Source organism: Lepisosteus oculatus, chromosome 4, assembly GCF_040954835.1.
Source record: "Lepisosteus oculatus isolate fLepOcu1 chromosome 4, fLepOcu1.hap2, whole genome shotgun sequence".
NCBI classification, from domain to species: domain Eukaryota; kingdom Metazoa; phylum Chordata; class Actinopteri; order Semionotiformes; family Lepisosteidae; genus Lepisosteus; species Lepisosteus oculatus.
This window is the reverse complement of record NC_090699.1, coordinates 4,617,031-4,635,313: the sequence shown is the minus strand read 5'-3', so window position 1 is coordinate 4,635,313 and position 18,283 is coordinate 4,617,031. Positions and strand designations below refer to the sequence as shown.

Below are 18,283 nucleotides of genomic sequence, written 5' to 3'. Positions count from 1 at the left end.
GCCACTATAGAATCTATCTAGCCACAATCTTCTCGAAATTTGACTGAGCGGCACCTACCATCTCATCCACATCCGCGAGGGCGACGAAGGGAAGAAGGCTTTCATCACCACTCACGGCCACTATGAATATCAGGTCATGCCCCGGCCGTATTTCAGAATTTTATGAATGACATTTTGTGCGATATTATTAATAGGTATGTCCTGGTCTACCTGGATGATATCTTGGTCTTCTCCAGCACCCCTCAGGAGCACACAACCCATGTCCGGGAGGTCCTTCCTCACCTTATTGACAACAAGCTATATGCCATATTGCCTTTTACATGTGTCTAAGGTACCATTTCTAGGATACATACTTGGTGTTGAGATGGACCGTGCCAAGATGGAAGCCATAAGGGACTGGCCCACCCCCGAGAATTTAAAACAGATTCAGCGTTTACTGGGATTTGCCCATTTTTATCGCCGCTTTATTAGAGACTTCAGTTCTGTCGCGGCTCCCATTACCTCCTTGACCCGCAAGGGCCTCTGTCACGACAAGTGGATTCCTGAAGCTGACTGCACCTTTCGACACCTTAAGCACCTTTTCACCTCCGCTCCACTCCTCCGTCACCCTGATCCCTCGCTGCCTTTTGTCCTGGAACTGGATGCCTCTGCCCACGGAGTCGGCGCTATCCTATCCCAACATCATGGGGACAAGGGTACCCTTCATCCCTGTGCCTTTCAGAGGGGCCTGGCAAGCTTTGCATTCCAGTGCTGAGGCCAGGTGGCCTGCCATCTCCTCCTGGCTCCAGCCATTGGTCCAGTCTGCCAGCTGGAATTGCACCTTAAAGGTCTCCCATGGCGCTTCTTGCTGTAATGCACTAGTGTCAGAGGTCACAGGGGCAGAAGGCTGGCTTCCGGTGAGGGTGCTATGTTATGAAGGAAAACAGAGCTTCCACAGGCTGATTATCACACTTTATTGAGACTAAAATGAAGAAATTAACAGAAAAAAAAGAACTGACACAGCATGTCAGCTTTCCCATGGGTCAGAGATAAAAAAAACTCCTACCCCACTAAACAAACCACCACAATAGAAATAAACACAAAAAGAACAGAAATTACAAAATACTGAATTATGCTAATGTAATTCTGTCTTAATGGGAGCCTTGTATTAGACTGTATTAGCACGTTTTGTTCCAAGGTAGAGAGAGGGACAAAATAATGAAAGGAAACAAATATACATCCCAAAGTTACAAAAATAATCCCTCAGATAATGATGCTCATCCTGCTGAGTACATGAACTGCCGAAGCAGTGCAGTAATCTCCTGGTGCAGTCTCTCCTGTTTCGGGTTAGTTTATATATATTAAACACAGCTGAACACAACACCAGGAATGAGTTTAACTTCACTTTTTACTTGAACAGCAGGTCTGTTGCCATCCTCTTACCCGCTTGCTCTAGGGAGCGTCTCACAATTACCACACTAACCAGCGCACAAGGGAGTGTGTTAAAACTACCTCTCACGACACAGTCCCTCTGCAGACAGAGAATCATCCACATGAAATGTCCAAACAGCAGGACAGAAGACAAGACTGACATGGAGCCCAAGTTTCTGTCCGTGAAGAAAAAAACTCGCCGCTGCCAGCAAACAGATGTAAAATCCTGGGCTCGGTTTAGGGTTTTGGGGTTTCATATGAAGTAAAACAGAGCTTCACTGGCCAATTATCACACTTTATTGGGAACTAAAATACAGAAAAGAGAAGAAAAAAAGAGAAACGGGCATAATAACACTTCTCCCTGGGTCACAGATCAAATAAAACTGCTCTCACACTAAACAAACCACCACAGTAAAAATAAACACAATAAGAACATAAAATACACAAAACTGAATATGCTGATGTAAACCCTGTCTTAAGGGGAGCCAGGTATTAGACTGGCTGTAGCTGCTCACAGACACAGCGCTGCCTACAAACTACAACTCCCATAAACACCCTGAGCCACTTCCTGACACCATCTACATCACAGTTCCTGTTCCGCCTGTCAGCGGTTCCCTCCCAGTTCTAGTACATGATTGTCACTGACATACAAGAGGAGCTTAAATGGGATTAGATCATTTATTTTCTACAAAATTAGAACACAAAACCCAGGTTTCCAAAGATACTGTATATACAAGTCAGGAATACAGCAGGCTCATACAAGGGTCTCTCTACCCCTCTCATACAGTACATGTTATTTTCCCCCATTTAAAACTTACATTATCTCACTACCCTCCTGAAGGATGCTCTATTCCCAACTTCTGTTCCCTCGACTCATCACATGATCACATCAACACAAATTAAACACTTAATATAAATAATATTACTAGTGAGACAAAGAGCTGGGAGACAGTCAGCCTGTGTTCATGAGTCAGTAACAGGTTAAATTTCCAGACTGACAGCAGGCAGCAGCACAAGGTCTTTACACTCATCCAAGGTCCAGAAGACAGGATAGATCTTCTCCCCCTGAGGGAAGACCATGTCAGTGAAAGTGTAGAGATGAGCTCTGGACTCCACTGTGTAAAAGGAGACCTTCCTCTCCTCAATATCCACACACACCCCCAGCTTCCTGGGCTGCAGACTTTGGTTGAGATCAGTCAAAGGTCTAGTGAGAGCATAGAAATCATGAAGGTAAGAGTACAGACACCAGTAACCCTGCTGGGGAGAGAAGATGAACCTCCCTTTCGTCAGTGCAGACTCTCTGGTCACTCCTATTCTCCAGCTGTTGTTCACCTCCACCTCCCAGTAGTGTCTCCCTGAGGTGAAGGCCTCCCTGCTCAGGACACAGCGCCAGGAATCAAATCTGTGAGGTTTGTCAGAGAGACTCTTCGTCTGTCCCAGTCTCACTCTCTTCCCATCCTCAGACAGGCTGAGCTCACAGTGAGCTGTATCAGGGTCCAGAGTCACAGCAGCTGGGGAATAAAACACAAACATCACAACAGGCTCCTGCCAATTCCATTACAAATAAAGTATTCTGTCTATTCTGTGTATATAAGTACATTCTCTATACACTGTAGATGTATATATGGCACGTGAAGTGGCTTAACACCCAAAACACTGTTTTAACTTTCTACTTTACACAGAGGAATTAACCTTTATTTTCCCCTATAATGAATGGATATATAAGCATATGTATATGCTGTCCACTGATTCTAATTAAGCATTCTGTTCTTCAAATGACTAGCTACAACACTGCTGTTCATCAAGTCTTCTCTCTGAAAAAGAGATCTCTGGGACTTCACATGCTTCAGAAAATGAACACCATTTTTTGCTTTTTTTTTTTGCTTAGCAAGTTAAACTCTCTTTTCAATTTGCATTAAAAATAAATACATTTATAAAAGACACCCGACCTCATCTTGGCACAAAGAGCTCCTTAAGTTTAATGATGAGAGATGAGACAAGTTTGGAAACTGCAACCCTGAAGCCAACATGTTCCAACGGCCATAAACAGAGTGATCTCTCCATCTGCATTCTCAAAGGGGGGTTATGCGACTATTGCGGTTCTGCATGGGCTCGTGCCCTTACTGCTCCACCCTGCTGGTTAATCCCACAACACCTGGGAATGAACCTGGGTCTCCAGCCTCACACAACAGAGAACCAGCCGACTGAGCTAGAGGAGACCTGACAGCTGAGGTCCCCGTTATACGCAGGGAGGACAGTGACATCACCGTGCTGCAACCAGCTGCGCTACAGTTTCAGAAGTCCTATTGCTGAAACTAGAATTATTCTGAAACTAGGATCACATCTTGCCCCTTTTTTCATTGACAGGCTTGTTTCCATCTAATCCTCTCTATTTTTTTGCAGGTCTCACCTGAGTGCTCACTCTGTTTCTTTCCTGCTCCTGCCTCCTCTCCATTCCTGGCTTTTGTTCTCCCATGCTTCATCTTTACAGCTTTTCTTTTCTGCTCTTTTCAGCGTGGAATAAAAATTTACATTTTCTACAGATATTTTGCATCTAAATGCATCTATTCTGTGTAGAATACAGTCACCGTGTCACACTAAGGAGATAAAGACCTGTCTGATATGGAAACACAGAAGCTAAATTTACTCATCCTGCCCCGTGAAGACCCTTCTGGGGTCAAATCTGAGATAAAAACTCCTAATCATTGTTGATAGTAGTGATAACGATGAACTGCTGTTGAAATGACGGATCTATTCTGAGTCAAACACTCCACTGAGTCCCTTACTGAACCCCCATCACTGCAGCCTGTCTCAGTAGAGCTCACAGCTCTCAGATCTATTCCCCAGCCCAGTATACAAACGGCAGTGTGGAAGACTTCTGCAAATTACAATATTGTGCAGATCAGCTGTGCAATATATTCTGTTTGCTTTTACAAATGTCCTTAAATTTACAAATCCTCCCTTCTCTGTGGGAGAAATCCATCCTTATCTCTATTCCAAAAACAGCCAGGCTAACTGAGCTTAACAGCTACAGGCCTGTTGCTCTTATATCTCTCCCAATGAAAAGCCTGGAGAGAATCTTAAAACAGTACATCACAAAGAACACACAGGACCTTACTGACCTCCTGCAGTTTGCACACAGAGAACAGAGGGGGTTGCTGATGCAATCCTCACATTGTTAAATCTGGTCTATCAGCATCTTGATCCAGCAAGCTCATTTGTAAGGATATTATTGGTTGACATTTCCTCTCGGATGTTAAGCACTCGGATGTTAATGTAAAGCTAAACAGTAAATTGATAAGATGGGTCCTAAACTTTTTAACAAAGAGAACTCAACAGGTCAAACTGGGATTCTGACATTCGCTGCACTCCCACTGGATCACCACAGGGCTGTGTTTTATCCCCCTTACTGTACATTTTGTACACTGACAATTGAGAGAGGCAAACACACAAACAGGCATCTCAATAAGGCTGAAAATGACACTGCTCATCTTATCAAGGGACCCAGTTAGTCTAACTGACTTTACTAAATGGTGCGACAAGTTCTTTTTGCAGTTAAATGTTTTGAAAACAAAGGAGCATGTCATTGATTTTAAGAAAAATACAACCCCCCTCCAACCTATTGTAATTAATGGTCAAACTGTAGAAATTGTCAATGACTACAAGTACATGGGGTTGAGACACATGCTGCAAGACCATTAATAAAAAATAAACGTCAGATAACACTTTTCTACAAGTCTTTTGCTGAAACTGTCTTTAAATACTGTCTTGCTTGCTGGTTTAGTAACATCAGTACCATTGATTGTAATAAGCAGGAAAAACTAATCAAAATAAGTAACAAATTAGTTAGAGCAAAACAAACCGCCTCAAATATCCTGTACAAACAAAGGGTGGCAAAGAAACCAAAGGATATTATCTCTCAGCCCCTGCACTGCGCATTCACACTTCTCCTGTGTGGGAGACGCTTCTGTGCCCCCGGAAATCTTTTATCCCCACTGCACTATTTTTCTTTCACATAATGTATCGTAAATATTCTCTCCCTTATCGTGCTGTAACACTGTTGGACTGACTTCTTCCATCCATCCATTTTCCAAACCGCATTATCCCATTCAGGGTCGCAGGGAACCCAGAGCCTATCTCGGCAAGCAACGGGCACAAGGCAGGGTACAGCCGGGAAGTGACGCCAGTCCATTGAATTGTAACTCATGGATGACCTGGCGCCCAGTGTGGGACACAAACCCACTACCCTGAGATTGTGACTGTCATACTCTACCAACAGTGCTAGCCGAGCCCCACTGACTTTTTTGTTCGTAAATGATTGTGTGTTCTATAAAACAAAATGAGACAATAAAGCTCGACTGAAATGCTGACAGAAAAACACCCCAACATGCTTCCTCTTCCCATGACTACTAAACCACCTGATGGTAAAGAGTCCCAGACTTTGGGAAAGTAACAGTCCACAGTCTTTCTGACTGGATCTGACAGCTCTGTCAGGACACACATATATCCCCCCTTTCCTGGGAAGAACCCCTCATTCCCAGATAAATACCCCCTGACTGAGAGGCTATAGGCATCTGCCCCAGACCCCTTGTTAACCAGACAGGTGTGGTGACACCAGCCCATGAACCTCAAATTACAGCTTTAAGTAAGTGTGTCACTTAAAATGTGCACATCAGAGTGCCCTGTAATTAATTCTGGCAGAGGGATCCCCCCCGGGCTAGTAGATTTTCTACTGGTACCCTTTTGGAGAAGCCTGCACAGTCCACTGTTCAGACATTCTTCCCAAAGAGACTTTCACTCTTCAGATTAACTCTTCTTCCTTCAGTCAAACTCAGGAATTCCAGGACAGGAGAATTCCTCTACTCCATGTCTCTTAGATACAATAATCACAAACAGAGACGGAGATACCCTGGTGTGCTGAACTCAGATTAACCCTTTACACCACATTTACCAGATTCATCTTAATCAGTACCAGTCACCCTCCATAATTCTTCCAAAATTGCTGTAAGTCTTTCCCTCTCACAACAATTTAAGGAGATCAGGCAGGGAGATGTGTCAGCATGTGTAGACTGCAGAGGAACAAGTAATAGGTTTATTCCATTCTGAAAAGAGAAGAGAGAAAACACAACGTTTTCGGCCGTGGAGCCTTCTTCAGGTGTGAGAAAGACAGGGCAGTAGGCAAAGGTAAAGTAGCGGGAGAACAAAGGCTGGGAGGGAGGAGGAGTAAGAGGCGGGAGCAGGGGACAGAAAGAGAGACCAACCGAGAGGTGTGAAGTCAGAATAGGTGTCGAGAGGTATGAAATGAAACCTACAATGAATAGAGAGAATTTAGAAGAAAATTAGTCTGTCACTGAGAGAAGGGGAAAGGTGTGATCCAAGTGCAGGATAATTTTAGTTTCTGAAGTCTTTCTGATGTAGGAGTTAGGAAAACCAGGTTTGAGAACACAGACAAAGAGATTAGTATAATCATGGCCATCAGAGATGAAATGAGAAACAATGGGCTTGGAGAGATCTTTAATCTTTAATCTTTAATCTTCACAGCCCTAACAGCTGCTAGTTATGATATTGGCTCTGTCCTTGATTCCTCCTGATATTCCACTATTATCCCAGACTCCAGGGTCACTGGCTTTGCCACATTCAGCCTGCAGCCCCTCATATAGGAGTGAGCAGAGACCAGAGCACATGGCCTTCAGAGAAACGAGTTTTCAACCCCTCCAGGAGACACTCTGGCTGCTAGACTGAAACATAGAATGGAGATAAAAATTCCCACCAGAAACATGAAACATGACATGGAAATCCATCTACTTCTGCTGACACCACAAATGACCATCTCACACTAAAGAGATCGTCTGAGACTAAATTCAATAACCCTAGACACCAGGATGGAAAACAGCCCCTGTGTCATCAAGAAGAGACAGTCCTACCTGCAGCACTGCAGATCCACTGCCATTCTGAAACACAGAGATAAAGACACTATTAATCACAGACACACACTGGAACACAGAGACACAGACACTGTTAATCACAGTCACAAATGTCAGTGCTGTCAGAGAGCAAAGTTTCACACAGTGTACATACGTGATTTAGGGATAGGAGCTCGCTTCACAGCATCTGCAAAGAGAGAGAGTAGATCTTTATTGTATTAAAGAGCTATGTTGCTTCTCGCTTGTTATTATAGCAGAGTTTATACTACAGTCTGCAGTCAGTCCATTTCAGGATCCCCAGTCTCCACTGCAGTGTGGATCAGAGTGTCAATGAGTGTGAGCAGCTGTCACGATCGTAACCCCTCCTCTTAAGGGCGCTCCAGCCCTTCCTCATTTGTATAATTCCTGCCACCTGTTCCTTGTTTCTTCCCTGTTTCTGTTCGCCTTTAAAAGACAGGCGCTCACTTCACCCGGCGCTCTGCATCTGATCCCTGCATCGTGCGAGCCCGGGACCTGGTTGCGCTTGGCTCTGTTATGTTTTTAACTTCCTGCTCCTGCTCCTGTCCTTGTTCCCCCTGCCGGTCCCGACCCGGCACCTGATTTTAATTTCTTGTTTGGATGGATTTCCCAGCCTTGGACCTTTTGCTTTCGTTTTTGGATTCCCCCTTTTGGATTTATTCTGGACTGATCGCCTCAGCCACACCTCCCCGGATCACCAGCACCGTATGGACACGTCCCCCTGTTTTCATCCCTGTTCCTGCATGACTTTTCCAGTGTTTCCTCACTATTCTGGATTGTGTCGTCCGCATAGGGTCCCGAAAGAACTGTTCGTTACAGCAGCAGTGGCTGTAAGACTGGAGTCTTACCCAATAAGACTGAGCAGCACAAGGCAATAAGACACACAGACACATCACAGGACACCCTGCAGTCTGGTGCTTGACCCATCGAGAGAGATAAGACATAAATGCTGAACACTGACACTACAGTCCAGTAGAGAGTCAGGCCGGTCTGAGGATCTTACCGATTTCTGCACGAACGACTGGAATTCCTGGAAAATAATAATGAATGAATTATACAATCCAGCTGCATTTTTAAGCTTTCAGTGCATTTTTAAGTTAAGTATTGCTCAGAATGCTCAAATTTTCATTAATCTGAGTGCAATACAAATAAAAAACAATTTCTTAGTGTGACCTCCTGCAGAATAACTATGGAAAAAACTTATTTACTCACCATATACTGCCATAATATAATATAGTTCAGATTTCCACAGTGCCTCCTGCTCTGTAAGAGACAGACAGATTCAGTAACACTGTAACTGGTACTGGTCTGATGTATCCAATTATAACTCCAATTATAACTTTCAAACCCTGTATTTACTGCTGCACAAGGGATTTTGATGGAACAATTCCTGAGAAGAAAACAAGAGGCTTCAAACTGACTCATCTACATAAGCACTCACAGTGGGACATTCTGAGAAGATGGCCTCCTGGGGTGTCCAGTTTTAGACATGGTGTCTCCAAGAGGAGGTGTCCTGTGATGCTTATAAACTGTCACACAGAAGACCAATAAATCCTAACACAGACATTCAGATATAGATATAAATATATTTGCAATGGGCACATACTGTCCATTCTTCTCCACTGGATCACCAGAAGTACTGATGCTGCTACAGTAACAGCTGCTGTTAGGAAGAGAGCCACCATCCAGCCAGAGGGAGCAGGGAAATAATCTCCTGGAAAGCAGAAAGAATAGCTATTTTTTATTCCGAGTAATTTGAATAAAAGTAGCGCCATAGTGGAGAATTGCCTTGGCAGCCGACCACACCCCCTCTCTCCTGACAATGGATAAGCAATCAGACAAGACTCCAGCTTTGTTGGACCATGATTCTGGACTGCGTTTTACCCATTCACTGCCTGTCCCCACTCCTGTGTGTTTATTGCACACACCACACCACCTGTCCTCACTCCTGTGTGTTTACTGCACACACCACACCGCCTGTCCTCACTCCTGTGTGTTTACTGCACACACCACACCGCCTGTCCTCACTCCTGTGTGTTTACTACACACACCACACTGCCTGTCCCCACTCCTGTGTGTTTACTGCACACACTACACCGCCTGTCCTCACTCCTGTGTGTTTACTGCACACACCACACCGCCTGATCTCACTCCTGTGTGTTTACTGCACACACCACACTGCCTGTCCTTACTCCTGTGTGTTTACTGCACACACTACACCGCCTGTCCCCACTCCTGTGTGTTTACTGCACACACTTCACCGCCTGTCCCCACTCCTGTGTGTTTACTGCACAAATGGCTCCACCTGTTATATTATATATTTCTTGATGATCAGTCAAAAAATTGTTCGTGTTAATAGTGATTTAACTGTGTTTGTCCCAGACTGAGATGCAAAGCTTTATAATGGGTTTTCAGTCCTTTCACAATAAGCTCCTAGTGCAGGTTGTGCTCAATGTCCCAGGTGTGTTATATCCTGGGTGTGTGTTATACCTCAGCTGTGTTACAGGTGAGCTCTGGTGTTCATGTTTAATACTCACTGGGTATGTGGAGCTGAGATCCCCAGTCTGTCTCAGGAAGAGCACTTCTCACCAGGCAGGAGAAGATGTTGGACTCCTGTTTGACTGAGATGTAGCTGCTGACACTGAGGAGCCCCTGACTGTCCGTGTCCACTGTGGGGGGCTGTGATGTCACCTCGTTTCCATCCCTGTCTGTCCAGATCACTGCAGGTTGAGGGAACCAGCCCTCTGATCTGCACAGCAGCTGGGCCTGATCTCCTCCAGGGGAGTGGAGAGACACTGAGGGCTGGGAGCCCAGGGCTGTGGATTCAACACAACAGGAGACATTTCACAGCTAACAAAAGCACAGAGGAGTAAAATTCTGTTCTTTCAAAACATAATAGATAAAGCATAAACTGTTTAATTTTGTTTTATATTTTTAATGTGGTTTAAATTTAAAATATGGTGACTTTTATGACTCAAGCACAGATATAATTTGTCAGGTAACAACAGTATTATTAGTAGTAGTAGTTCAGGTGGGGAGCTGCATCAGCATGCGTAGGCTGCAATGGAACAAGTAATAGGCTTATTCTATGCTTAAAAAAGAAGAAAGAAAACAACGTTTCGGCCGTGGAGCCTTCTTCAGGTGTGAGCGAGACAGGGCAGTAGGCAAAGGTAAAGTAGCGGGAGAACAAAGGCTGGGAGGGAGGAGGAGTGAGAGGCGGGAGCAGGGGACAGAGAGGCCAATCAAGAGGTGTGAAGTCAGAATAGGTGTAGAGAGGTGTGAATTGAAACTTACAATGTATAGAGAGAATTTAGAAGAAAAGTAGTTTGTTGTTAAGAGAAGGGGGAAGGTGTGATCCTAGCTGCAGCTTTTCTCCCAACTTTTGTTCTCCTGCTACATTACCTTTGCCTACTGCCCTGTCTTTCTCCCACCTGAAGAAGGCTTCACGGCAGAAATGTTGTTTCTTTCTTCTTTTTTTCAGCTTGGAATAAATCTATTACTTGTTTCTTATTAGTAGTAGTATTCACAGAATCACATCACAAATCAAAGTGGTCATGTTGTCTGTGTGAGTACACAGAGGAGGATCTGTGTCAGGTTCTGTGATCAATATTGTGTTGTTTGACCCTGAGTAACAGAAGTGGACTTTACCTTGCTGTGTTGTGTAGTGTCATGCTGTACTGCGTTCAGTTGTCTTATGTAAAAGATGTGTATTAGAAGAAAAGAAAAAAAAACATGTGGAAAGCTACTCACCTCTAACACTCAGGTCAATAAGAGCTATTTCAAAATGCTGAGGAGATCGAACCAGGCAGTTATAGAGCCCATGATCAGAGCGCCTCACATCTCTCAGTCTCAGAGACACGTTGCCTTTGAAGAGCTCCTCTGGGAAAAGTTCAGCTCTTCCCCTGTATGATGGGATCTGATCCTCAAATATATACCCGTGGTTCTGGTACAAACACACAGGAGCTGTGTAATCATTTCTAAACCACCCGATCTGTAGATCCTCAGCACTGATGCCCGGTGAGAGGTAACAGGGCAGAACAGTGTCTTCACCAGGGAAAACAAACACAGGAACAGCTGGACCAACAACCTGAAACCACTCTGAAAGAGAAAGAGCACAGTTTGCTGGAGTCTTTCTTTCACCACAGCTTAAGAAGTGGAAAAAAAAACTCTGATAGCAACTGGCAATATACAGCATAATCTGAATATTCCGATTCAAACCACAAGTGATTATTGAGCATTTAAGATCAGTGAGAGTCTCATCTCACCATCTTGTGGTTCAAATCTTACCTCACTGATCTCTGTCACTTTGTCTCTCTTGGCAGATTTAGTTCTGAAATTGGACTCATTGGACTTAATCTGGTGTTCCTCAAGGCTTGATAGCGGCCCCTACATTTCAGTATTTATGTTTCCACTAGGTCGGCTTTTAAGATCACATGGCCTCAATTATCATTTCTATGCTGATGATACTCAAATCTATATCAATACCAAACCTCTCACTGATATGGCTGTTTCTGTTCTCTTTAATTGAATCTCTGACATCTATGTCTACATCTATGGATGAGAGCGCCTTCTCCTGTTATGTCTCAAAGTACTGCAACTCTGTCCACAAAAATATCAGTCACCTTCCCTAAACTCCTTAAAAATCCTGACTAAAAACCTTCTTCTAATATGTTTATTGCAAAGAGAAGAAAGGAAACAACATTTTGGCTGTAGAGCCTCATTCGCACCCTATTATTATTAGCTGCTCTACTTCTTCACAGCAGTTTTTCCAAATGCCTCTCAGGACACTCAGATCCTTAGCTTCACTCCCTGATAGAGCTGTGACTGTGTTCACTGAGGGTCTGTTACTCTGCAGTGACAGTAGGGGGTTAAATCAGGCTCTTTGTCTCTCTGCTCTCTGGTCCTTTATAAACTGAAACACTTCACATACAGAACCCAGATTAAACTGCTGATTAATACTGTACTTTTAATACAATCTTTTAACAAATGGGGGACAGAAGGACATGATTCTTGATTTTTTCTTTTAGACTCACAGTACGTAATGATGACAAACAACAGGAAAGATCCAGCAAGGCTGTTTCTACAAGTGTCAGTTGTAACATCTCTCCATCTTCCACAGTCACACTTCTGACATGTTGTAATGTCCTGTGTGGTTTGGGTCACTCCAGGACTCCCTCTGTAAGTGACGGGTACCTGATGTAGCAAAGATTAACTACCACACTGAGGCACAGACTGGCAGAGAGGGTGAAGCAGCTCTCAGGTCAGCAGTGTGACTTGGCCATGATTGACACTGTCTCTGAGTCTGTCAGCTCATCCCACAGGTGCTCAGGGGTCTGATGACACAGTGACTCAGTGGAGGACATTGATCCCAGACTGACACACAACATAATGAGCAGAAGAAAGGCTGATGACAAGAACAGACTGTTCAGCCCATCAGTGCTCATCACCGTCCTGCAATGTCACAGCACCAGGCTCAGATGTGAAAGTTCAGTGTCTGTGTCTCCACTGTGTGTCCTGGTGATGTGTTAATACCTCCCAGTGCTGCTGCTGACACAGTCAGTCTGGTCACATGGGGCTCCAGTGCAGCTGACTGACCTACTGTAGTTTAGGGTTCCTGAGATCGAGATGTGGACATTGGCCAGCAGCCATATCACCCTGCAACTCACAACTGCACAGACGGGACAAGTACAGCAACAGCCAAGCAACCCTCATCTCAGCACTGGCGGTCCACTGAATGTATGAGCCTGGTCAGTACCTGGATAGGAGCCCTCCTGGGAAAAACTAAGATGCTGCTTTAATTAAGATCACTTTATTGGCCATATAATCCCCAATTGATTTTAAAATTCTGATCTCCTCCTCACTGAGAGCTGCTGTGTATGAATGTACTGGCAGGTCATCCATGTGGGACGACACACTGGTGGTGGTAAATTCCACATTATCTGTAAACTGCTTTGAGTAGAGTGTCCAGAAAAGTGCTTTATAAGTGTAATCAATTATTAATAATAACTACATGATTGGGGTTTGTATGATATAAGTTTTGTGAAAAGTTATTAATGAATCTTAATTATATAAAATGTTATATATATACATTTGATATATTTTCTATATTATTTGTATTTAAAATATTTATTCGTAATTTTGTATGCATCTTGTTTGAAAAAAGAGGTTGTCAATGCACATTCAGGTGGGATGGTAACTTTCACCCCAGTCTTAAAGCATAATCAGTCTTGATGTCATTTCTTGCATGTTTCTTCTCCAAACAAAATTCCTGCAACCAGCTTTAGAATTATTCAATTCAGATTATTTTTATCTCTTTGCTTCTGTGACAGTGGGTAAGGTTTCCCCACTGTACACCACTAGATGGCTGTCCAGTTATACACATGAGAATCAACGTGTATCAGCAACACCTCGGTTCTCATTAAGAGGCACTGTATATCATTCTTATGCAGGTCCCCCAGTGTTCGCATCAGAATCACGGCACCAGTCCTTAGATTGTGGATATCCGTCTTTCTACTCTCTAAAGAGAAATTTCAACCCTAGTGTAAAAATAGTACATTTCTTAATATTGTCTGGCTGGCTATAAAACCGCTACCTCTGTCTGCTCTCTACCTCAGCAAAAGGTACTGATCCTCCGCCAGTGAAACAGGTAGCTCCAAAACCCCCACTGTTACACTTCACAGTAAGCTGATTACATGCAGTTGTATCTTTCTGCTCACTCATCCAACTAAGATTTGCACGAGAGAATTCTTGTTTTGGGTCAACTTAATCATTCGCCCAGACTGAGCTTCAATCTGCACTGTCTAGATCTCATCTCATCAGATTACATCAGCACGTAATCCTCACTTCACATTTCAAAGTAAAACTTCAGATGTGGTATTTATTTTTTATACAATAGAATGGGCTGTCACTTTATAAGATGTGTTTCAATCACCTCCCACAGACCTTCAGATTTTACAAGCTCACGTCTGTCAACTTCTTCAGAGTCAAGGTCATTAGTTCTCAGGCCCTTTTCTTCTCTCACTCCTGCTGCAGTCTTCCCCCAATTCAAATTATGTCTAATTTTCATGGCTGCATCTCTTGGAGTCACATTTAAAATGATCGATCCTCATTGGTTCAGATAATCTGTTTCTGTGTCATCAATTAGGAAGACTGTCCTCCCTGCTGACTGTGACACACCTACGACAGGTGACCAGAGCAACAGTATCACAACAGAACCAGTACTGCTGTCCTGCAACAAGCCCTCATCAGCTTTCTGCCTCCTCTTCCACAGGCTTTCAGCACTTCAGGACTCATCTCAGAGCACTGTTGTGATCATTAGGTACTTCTTCCACAATTATAAATGTTATGATTTTTATGCTATGAGCTTCAGGACTTTGATTCTAAGAAATTGTTCTAACATTTTCAACATCAAAGTCTGGGTACCGGTCCGGTTGGTAAAACAACAATAAGAGTCTCACTGTACCTGATCCTGAGACACAGGACTGGTGGAGAAACAGCAGAGTCACAAAGAGCCACTGTGACTGGTCAGACTCCATTTCTGCAATAAAGAAACAATACATTCATAATTAATTCCTTACATATCTATAGCGCTGTTCAAGACACTCCACTCAACAAAGTGCTTTTCAGGTAATGGGGATCCCTTCCACTACTAGCATGTAGCCCCACCTGGATGATGATCACCACACATCAGCTCTCAGTATGGTAGATAGAAGAAAAACAGTGACTGGTCAGACTCCATCTCTTGAAGAAAGGAAGTACACTTTACTGAAGCACACTGTCACCACTCACACACTGCTGTCACTCCAATGCACAGCAGCTTCAGATTTGACCTCTGAAACTTCTTCAGCACATAGTTTGGCTCTTGGATCAGTGTCCTTCTGTATCATCTCAGAGCTGATTTAAAAAGCTGTATTGTCTCAGGGCTGTAAGGTGAAGTCTTTTCTCCTGTTTAATCCACCATCTTATTAACAGTAACTGCTGTTCACTGCTACAGGAACACAGTTCTCTTCCTTCTTTCACTTTACCTGCACAGACCTGTTCTTTCAGCACAGACACACCCAGCCTGCAGAGCAACACTCCCACTGAGCTGAGTCTGTGTCTGAGCAGTGAACGAGGGCAGAAGAGCAGGTCGGGATAGTTTGAATCCTGTTTTCTCTGTTTAATTGCACACACGGGAAAGAGAGTTGACCTTTTTAGTTATGTGAATGTTGTAATGGATTTTTAGGCTCCTGAACACATGAAGGTAATCTTGCCACATCTTGTGTGACTCTCTTCTGACAGCTCCTGCTCACACAGCTCTGTCCTGCCTTTAGAACAGCCCCTAAAAGGTTCTGTTCACTCCCTGTCACACTGGGAGACAGTGTAGTGCGGAAAACAGGGACACTCAGAGCTCTTTTTGAGAGACTGTGTCAGGTCTCACCTACAAAGTGAACTGCAGACCTGATTCGTGTGCACAGAGCATGAAGACAGTACAAGTGTACAGGAGCGAGGGACAGATCAGGGTGGTATCAGTATCAGTCCAGGTGTGTGTTTCTCATTCATGACTGAACTCTGTTGATCATGCCGAACAATCTCTCTTGTCTTTCAGGTCAGTTTTCACATACAGGATTTTTAATAATGAAATTAACATGTGCCAATAAAAGAAAAGGGTTTAATTTTACATACCAAAGTTATATTCATTGTGCTCAATTAATGAACATTCATCAAAAGCTCTTTCTTTTGTGGCACCATTGAGAATCTTTTCTTTTTCTTTTGATCTGGAAGTGATCACCACTAGAGGCTATAGTAGAATAATGAAACTTGCTCACTTCTCATCGTCTTGACATCAAGGCTTGGGAATCTGTTTTATTGCTGTGCCTTATAAGGGCTGCTATATAAAATGTCCATGCAGATGTCTGAAAACAAGATGCCACTTCTATCTCTCGAGTCAACAACGGAGTTAATCCGCCCTCAGTGCTTTTTGAGCTCCCTTACTTTTTCAAACAGAATAATTGTTAAGCACGAGCCCTCACCGATATTCTATCTGCTCCCAAGGATATAGACAGAGACATCGGTGTTAAGACGCAGCTGGGAAATCAGAGTCGATTACTTTGTTGTGGGCTGTGTCGTTTAGGGAATCCTCAAGGTTGATAATCTGAGCACTTTCCCAGTCAGTGTCGTTACAAATGGAGGCCAAAGACTTAGAGCGTTAGACCCATATTACCCATATTACCCTTCAGAACCAACTCTCCATGATCCAGAAGCAGCTTCGGCACAAACTACCTTCTACTGCAAGAACAGGTAGAGGCATCCCAGAGATTGTGCGAGGAGATGACAGGACAGATGATAGGTCTCACAGTAGCCTCTGAAACTGCAACTCAGGATCAGGTCCAACCTTCTAACATCTTGCAAAAGATGACCCCACAAAGTGATATAGAAGCCTGTCTAAGGGCTTTTGAGAGGATAGCTGAAAGCCTGATTTGGGATCTGGTTCTGTGGACAAATATTGCGTCTCTTTTTCTCTGCAGAGAAGCACAAAAAAGGCATATTATGACAGTGCTGCTTCCTTAAATTATATGTTTTTAGAGATGAAATTCTTGCTTGGGAAGAAGTCACAACCCTGGTCGTTGCACATTTCCATGATTGGTGCTATGATCCCCACAACTCCACTTGTTCCCAAATTTACGATCTAATTTATTTCATTTAAGATGTGGTTAGAACCTGTAAAATTAACCACCAATCAAAAAAGAACAGCTTTTCCTCAATACCTACCTTTGCCACCTGCCGCCAGAGGTTGAACAGACTGTCTGACAGACAGACCCCCAGACAGTCGATGACTTTAGAAGAACACGTCAGCAGTCAAACTCTCCAAAGAACAAAAGTGGACGTCCTCTGTACGTCGAGAGCTGTGCACTGATGGGAGTGCAGCAGGGATGAGGGGAGCAGAGGCTTTCGTTTTAGACAATCTCTGCCCCAGGAGAACTATGACATCCGTCTTCTTGATGTTCCCAGTGCAAGAACAGGCAGGCAAGAAACCGTGGTTGCCTATCATGTGTGCAGAGTTCTGAACTGGTTGTGCCCATAGTCCGTATCTGTAATTGTTTTTTTTAAAAAGAGTAAAAAGGAATGTTTAGTGTGAATGAAAGTGGGAAGTAGATTACACACCTCATAAAAAAGGAGCAAATCACTCAGTATCAGGATATAAAGAACGTTGAGATCCGAGAATAGCTCTGACTGGAGCCCAGTGCGTAAGTACACCCCAGGGCAAAAACAGCAATGGTGAATGGCTGATCCAGGAGGAGGGTCGCTCGTGTTTTCGGTCCTTACCTGTGAACAGTGCGTTGTAAGTCCTCTCTAAAGACTTTGAGAGGCATTTTGATCTGGAGGTACTGTATGCGAAGAGACAAATTCCTAATACAAGAAATTGTATATGGAAAATAAAGTGATCTCTTATCTTATTACCTATACTAACTAAGGTAAAACAAAAAGTTAATTTATGGTAGAACCAAAATTATAATTAAATTATACCTAAAATGTTCATAGGATGGTGTGTGTTTAGCCTGCCGGACAGGCTAGAGAATTAACTAAAGAGACTTGACTAAGCAGATCAAAAGCAACTTAAGTGAGTAGGAAATATAAGAGTGTCTGAAATGTATAAGTATAAATACCAGTATAAATATCACTATGCGATACAGAAGGAAGTGGAGGAGGGAGTGTGACCAGTTGTACAAAAAAAAACCCTCCTGGAACAGGGAGTAATTCAGAAGACCCATAGCATCAGCAACAGCAACAGCAACAGCAACAGCAACAGCATCAGCATCAACAACAGCATCAGCATCAGCATCAGCAACAGCAACAGCAACAGGAACAGCATCAGCATCAGCTTCAGCATCAACATCAGCAACAGCAACAGCCCCAGCTGGCCAGTCGGGAAGGCCAGTGGCGCCTGGCAG

At 43.6% G+C, this 18,283-nt stretch overlaps 2 protein-coding genes across 3 annotated transcripts in view; one reads left to right on the top strand and one right to left on the bottom strand.

Annotated features, from left to right (window-relative positions):
• LOC138238052 (butyrophilin subfamily 1 member A1-like) overlaps positions 1-15,463 on the bottom strand; it is a 52,195-nt gene extending 36,732 nt beyond the window's left edge. The window contains exons 1-10 of one of the 2 annotated variants that reach the window (XM_069187877.1): positions 15,018-15,463; positions 14,815-14,889; positions 11,103-11,450; positions 9,890-10,168; positions 8,959-9,066; positions 8,565-8,615; positions 8,356-8,382; positions 7,489-7,521; positions 7,335-7,361; positions 940-2,921 (exon numbers count right to left, since the gene is read on the bottom strand). In XM_069187877.1, coding sequence (XP_069043978.1) covers positions 2,392-2,921; positions 7,335-7,361; positions 7,489-7,521; positions 8,356-8,382; positions 8,565-8,615; positions 8,959-9,066; positions 9,890-10,168; positions 11,103-11,450; positions 14,815-14,889; positions 15,018-15,039 — 1,500 coding nt within the window. In that variant the 5' untranslated portion in view covers positions 15,040-15,463 and the 3' untranslated portion in view covers positions 940-2,391. Of the gene's footprint in view, positions 1-939; positions 2,922-7,334; positions 7,362-7,488; positions 7,522-8,355; positions 8,383-8,564; positions 8,616-8,958; positions 9,067-9,889; positions 10,169-11,102; positions 11,451-14,814; positions 14,890-15,017 lie in introns of those variants that run through there. The other variant, XM_069187875.1, reaches the window with a different exon arrangement.
• Positions 1-18,283, top strand: part of LOC138238196 (fructose-bisphosphate aldolase A-like) — a 216,302-nt gene that overhangs the window by 44,448 nt on the left and 153,571 nt on the right. The gene's annotated exons all lie outside the window — the stretch shown is intronic.